The sequence below is a fragment of the Pristis pectinata genome, chromosome 8, assembly GCF_009764475.1.
Source record: "Pristis pectinata isolate sPriPec2 chromosome 8, sPriPec2.1.pri, whole genome shotgun sequence".
In the NCBI taxonomy this organism is placed as follows: Eukaryota; Metazoa; Chordata; class Chondrichthyes; order Rhinopristiformes; family Pristidae; genus Pristis; species Pristis pectinata.
Genome location: NC_067412.1, coordinates 71,517,895 through 71,524,129, shown reverse-complemented (window position 1 = coordinate 71,524,129; position 6,235 = coordinate 71,517,895). Strand labels below are relative to the sequence as shown.

The window sequence follows — 6,235 nt, the reverse complement described above, 5'->3', positions numbered from 1 at the left end:
CTTCAGTCCACTACATTCTGACTTTTTGTTCAAATGCTCCAAAGCTGCCAATACAACAGACATTCTGCAGAAATTATTCTTGTGGTTCTAAACCAAAAGTTGTCACAGCAGAGCACTCAAGATTCCTGTCATTTCAGTTTAATGGCCTTACCCAACTCATTCAACTAGTACTTTTAATGTAATCCCTATGCTGTTGGAGTGCTTGTTTTTCTGGGGCTGAAATTGCCCCACCAGTGACACCATACCCACAAAGGCCCATTTTACAGGAGAATGTTCTCAGGAGTCCTAACCTGCATTTTTCCTCCTCCTCATGGAGTTTTTGTCAGTATTCACTCATTCTTACAGGTTAGCCACTGGCAGCATATCAAAGTGTTGTTTTGGTCACCAAAGCCATCAGCTTGCAAGTGTACCTCACCAGTTCTTCCAACCCCACCAACCAAAAATTTTAAATGAGAGTTCTTTTTACAATCACACACTGCCAGGAATACAATTTGCTAATACTAATGGGAACCACAAATGTGCACGTCTTATTTCACTGTGTTGTAATACTATTGGGGAAAACATGCACAATGCTATTCTACTACTGTTCAAGATTCCCATGAGCCTCTATTCATTTTAGTGCAACTCCCATTAATACCAAAATTATAGTTCCTCAAATTTTGGCATCGGTGAACTAAGCATAGTAAGCAATTACCATGTTACTCATGTGTTCATGAGAGGACAAGTACTATCCCAAACATTTCCTAGTTTTCCTGGCTTTCAAAGCATTCCCTTTCCTTCAGCCCATAAGAGAAATACCAACAATCTAGTTTTGAAACCCAGAGGCAGCTATGAAACACCAATTGTTTTATTGACATTATACCATTGAGATCAATTTTTGATGGCTATCTGATCCACATTGAAAACTTTGAAATTTGAGATAAACCAATTTCACTGAAAGTTTGGTGCAAGACAAGCAGGTTATTGCTCTGGAAGTTTTGAAATAAATCTGAAGTATGGCATTTCATCAAATTCCAGATGGCTAGAAAAGTAAACTCATTTGGAAGCCATCCTTCAAGTGTTTGGGACCAAGGTACTAAACATGTACATAACTGCAATGTATGCAACCCACCACCCTGTCTATCACCATGTTTAAATTAAGGCAGTTTCACAAGTGGTGCTTAAAAGGTCACAATTTTGACACTTATCACATGCTTGCACTTTCAAATTAGCATCCAACTGCTCATAGGAGCTTCAGCTAAAAGGACAACATTTAGATGACAACAATTCGTGTAGAACTCAAATCACAAGTCATCATTTGAGTGAAGCTCACATGAGCACAAAAATCTCCATGCTATCAGGTAGATGTAAAATATATTAAGGGAATTCTATAATTGGCCAATATTTATTCCTCAGCATCAAATTACTGCCTTTTGTGGAAATGGTGGCCACTACATTACAGTAGCTTAAAAATATTAGCTGGCTTGAGTCCAATGAGTATCACTTTATGCTTGTGGCATAACCAAGCATTTGGAATGTACCAACTATTGATAAACAGTACCATCACTTGCCCCTCAGCCAGGGGTTAAATTGCCAAGTCCTTTCAACAATGTTTTAAACACCTGGGGAGAATCATTATCTTCAAAATTGTGTTTTAAGTTATTTTGTCAAGGGCTAGTTTGCCTGTGCATGTTCAAGCTTCTGACAAAGTCCTTCCATTGTGAATTACTCAATGAGTATATTGACAAATTGTTATGTTTACTATTACAGACAAATAGTAAAAGCAACAACTTTTGGATAGCGCCATTTCCAATAGATTTCAAAGTTGGATTAAACATTGCACTACAAATCAGACAGCAGCAATGCTAGTCTGAGTAAGGAATTGAATGACTGATTCTGCATTTGAAGTCAAGCTATTTCTTTATTAAGTATGCAAGTTTGATAATAGTACAAAGATCCAGGTTAGTTCTGTAGAACTTCAGTGTTAATAGATACAGCACTACATACACAAGTATTTAGATCTAAACAAAGCATTGTTTTGACAGTCTACAAGTAAATGCAAGCCCCAATTTGTACAAATAAACTTCCAAAAATGGGAAGGCTGATTACAGAGTATTAAACAATAATAGACTATGGTTCACTGAAGTATTTCTAATGTCCAAGCTAAAATTGTATGGAGAAATTCCATTGATTAAATAGTGCATGTACAACAGCCACATCTATGGGGTAGCATTTAGATCTCTATACTTGTCAGAGAAGCATCTATTACAAATAGATCAACTGTTGCTTAAAGGAAGAAGAAACAAGTGACATGAGGAAGAAAAGTCTGGATAAAGTAACATAATGAGAGATTCAGAGCAAAAGACAAACCAGAAGTGATGGACATTTCAGATTCTAAATTTACAAATACATCTTCCAATTCTACCTGCATACATTTTAGATTATATTAATCCTTGGACTTCAGTAGCCAAGATTTGTTCCTGTTCTTTAAAAGAAAAATTAGGGGTTTAAAAACCAAAGTGCATTAGATATTAAAAATGATTCAAGTTTGTTCCATTGAGCTACAAATTATTCCTAGTGAACTAATGAACAAAACTATTGGCTCATTTAGTGAGATCCCCAGCCACTTCTTCCTCTAATCTTGTGATATCCTATCCCCCTACCCACCCCCAGTGTATTGTGTTGCAAGTCACAAGGAGAAGATAGTGTGCACTTTTCCCCCCAAGGGGGCTTCCTGATCTACCTAGTGGCATACTCAAGTGAAACATCAGTTACTGAAGAAATAGTATGAATTAAAAAGTTACTGCAAGTCAGGCTAAACAACTTTATTGGAGTTATCCTAATTCTGGCATTAAAACTTGAAACTATTTACATTCAGATTGAAGGATTCCTATTTGAATGGACCAGAAATAGCAGACTTGACAATATAAAAGATGGACTCTGCCTATAGTTAGCAAACTTGATTGGAAATTCTCAGCAGTATTTACAAAGCACAATTATAAATATGATACTACAAAATTGTTAAACATTACATCAAGTTTTAATCAAATCTTGTTTTCATTTATTTTTGCAGAATATCCTTCACACTTGGACATTTTCCCACCCCCTCCCCAACTGCAATAGTGGGCACATCACTGCAGGATCACTTTTTTTTTTTTAAACGTTTACTTAGAGGGGATTGTGTTAGTGGTGTGGGGTACAATTGCACTTTTATTTAGACAAGTTACTTAATTGGCAGTAGGAATAACAAATTACATCCAAGAGCCAGTCATGGAGCGACTTTCCTTGTTCAATATACTATACTAACTACATCTGTTCATTTTATGATAACCAATTCAAGTAACTAGTTGCAGTGCACTAATACATTCCTAAGCTCTATGGTGCAAATTGGCAATTCCACTATTTGCACGTACAAGAAACTGCAATCATGTCTTCATATTCCTTGTACACAATGTGATCATTTTGCTCCTTCATAAGGACACTAATTGGGCTGTATTTCGAGGGAACACAGGATGGTCGTGGAACATTTTTATCAACAATTTCATTGATAAAATTTTGTACTATTGCATGGTTTGGAGAGTGGTATCCATAGTGGAGAATTCTAGGACAGTCACCCCTGCAAAACTTGGGATTGTATTTGTGAGGAGCCACAATCCAGTGATCCCATCCCAATTGCTCAAAGCTTACCCAGAATGAATGGAGTTTGCAAATGTTCCTAGGAGGGTTTCTCTTCTGAAGGAAGTTAGGAATGTCCGAGCCAATGTTACTTAATTGCCGAGGCTTCCTGGACAAAACATGGGATCTGGAGAGCTTCTCTAGAAATTGCTGCTTCTGTTTCTCCCTCCTTTGATGAGCAGTCTCAGCAGTATCATTTAAATACAACAACAGTGAAGGCACTTGGAGCTGGATGGCATGCTCTTTTTTGTCTGGAATTCCTTGACTGACATTTCCTCGTTCTACACACTTGTAACTGATGTTCAGATCAACTTTCTTCACAAAATTGCCAGATGGGAAATGCACACAAGGAGTTACATCAGCTTCTGCCCATTTGTCATGCATCTTCAGCACAAATTTGATGGGTATTTCTATGGCAGGGTCATTCTGTAGGGAGTTTACATCAACATAATTTGCAAGGGGGCATTTGATCTCACAAGAAACCTTGAAGTGATTAGGAAGAGGACTGTGCAAATAAACAACAACAACTTTAATCAAATGTTCCAGTTCTGGAATATACTGCAGATTGTATTCAACATGATGGACATGCCAGTGACCTATCAAAAAAGTAAGACACATGTTAACACTTGAATGTTTTCATCATTTACAAGTAGACTCCTTAGCCATTCGTGCTGTTCTAGGCCAAGTTCTCATGACAATCAGATGTAAACAATACTAAAATCAGAAGCATTTGCCAACATACAACGTCAAGAATTGAAGTCAGACGCCTACTCAAAAGCCAAAAACAACCTTTTTTGTTTGAGTTGTAGTCTGATGCTGGGTTGTCTGTTGCGTCTTGTGTAAACAATATGGACATGTTTGTCTACTTAGTTTTAACGGGACAAAATACTCGTGTTTTAGCAGTTTGCATGGATGCCATGATTATCCATCCCATTTAAAATTTATGATTTTTTTTAAATCTATAATATCCACTTTCGATGGATTCATTGAACGACAAATTCCTCGCCAAGAACTTCAACCCAATCAATCATTTTGATATAATATTGTCCGGTATGCGGGGCCCCAGTTCACAATTAAAAGCTTAAACTGCGCATTGGGAAATGGTTATACCATATGCGAGAGGCGAACAGAAGCAAGTTTCTTCTTTAAAAAGGAAAGAGGCGTACAATCATTTCGGAAGACAGGTAAAGTGCCAATCAACGGGACCTTGTAAACAAAGTATTAATCTCCTCTAGCCCCAGATTAGTATACGAAAAAAAAACACAGCGAATATATTTCAAATTTAGATTATTGGAAAGGAATCGTAATGCAAAGGCTACTGCAGGCCGACCACTCGAAGCGGCCACACATTTGAATAGCAAGGGCGCGTTCGTGCCGCAAATAGTGGTGCTGGACTGGGTACCAGTGGTGAGAGGCCATTTGTTAGTTACATAGCCCATTGTCCACTATGATTAATGGGTCCCTAACACTGCAAACACAGTTTGCCGAAAAAAAGTTTATAATCCAGCCTTTAACTGGAGAGGCAAAATTTTTGAAGGGATTACTTTACCTGAGCTGGGGAACAAGACACTCGAGCTGGGTTTCACCAGGCGAATAGTGTTTGTCTTAGTGCTTCGGTTAGCTTTGGGATTCCCATTCTGATCTGCCGACTGTTTGTAGAGGCTAGCCATGTATTCCATGTGTTGGTCATCTTCCTTCTGTCTGGAGACCAGTGGAGGGCGGGGGCTGACCTTCCCAGCCAACATCTCGATTAAGGGACCCAAGTCCCTCCTTTTCCTACCACCAGGCTCTTCACTCACCCCATCACCTCCATGCAATGCTACAAGCTCCAGCAGACAGATCAAAACGCGGAATACGTCGCGACTCCGAATCATAATCCTGCACATGTTGGCTCCAAAAGGTATTACCGTACAGGTATATGCAGACCAGATGAGACCATAACTCCAATGCACTGATAAACTCAAAAGCGTTCCACTGAATGCGCCATAAAACAGCTTGGGCAAATTATCCCCTAATTAAGGGTACTTTCATGTGATGTCATCGAATCAATCAATAGTTCATGACTGACAACATAACGCACAGTTAGGTCAGATTGGCTATTTCATTACAGTTTGTTAAATCTGAGACATCGATTTTGTCCCGTGGAATTTAATATTCACATTGATATACTTGTTAATGTTTCATCGTGCCCAAACTTCGGGAAATAATAGATTAAGACCTAATTGGATTCTTAATTATCTCAAAGGCCATTTTCACCAGTGACTGGTGTTCCTATGTATTTGAACACCAACGCTATTCGAGTGCAGATAAAGTGCACTAAAAGTTTGTGTGTTAAAAGAGACAAACTGAAGCTGGGTGGAGAAGATTTTGTGGTCTGTAACTTGGGAACATATTTCTTATAAGTGAAATATTTGGCTTTTGTCATGCATTTCCAAGAAAGGGAGCAATGCACAGGGGGATGGGCATTTTTTCCAAAGAAAGGCAGGAAAACTGAAGGCAGTCACGATTGGGTGTTCTTGTACATCTCCCAGCAAAAATTTAAGGATATTACGGGGAGTGTGTCCTTTATACCTGCATATTG

The 6,235-nt window shown here is 38.5% G+C and overlaps 2 protein-coding genes across 2 annotated transcripts in view; one reads left to right on the top strand and one right to left on the bottom strand.

Moving 5' to 3' along the window:
* LOC127573013 (protein Shroom4-like) overlaps positions 1 to 6,235 on the top strand; it is a 219,444-nt gene that overhangs the window by 97,250 nt on the left and 115,959 nt on the right. The gene's annotated exons all lie outside the window — the stretch shown is intronic.
* LOC127573015 (bone morphogenetic protein 15-like) lies at positions 1,878 to 5,762 on the bottom strand. The gene is made up of 2 exons (XM_052020755.1): positions 5,204 to 5,762; positions 1,878 to 4,250 (listed from the first exon to the last, which is right to left on the bottom strand). Exons 1-2 carry the CDS (start codon positions 5,538 to 5,540, stop codon positions 3,379 to 3,381), a joined length of 1,209 nt encoding a protein of 402 aa, XP_051876715.1. The 5' UTR covers positions 5,541 to 5,762; the 3' UTR covers positions 1,878 to 3,378.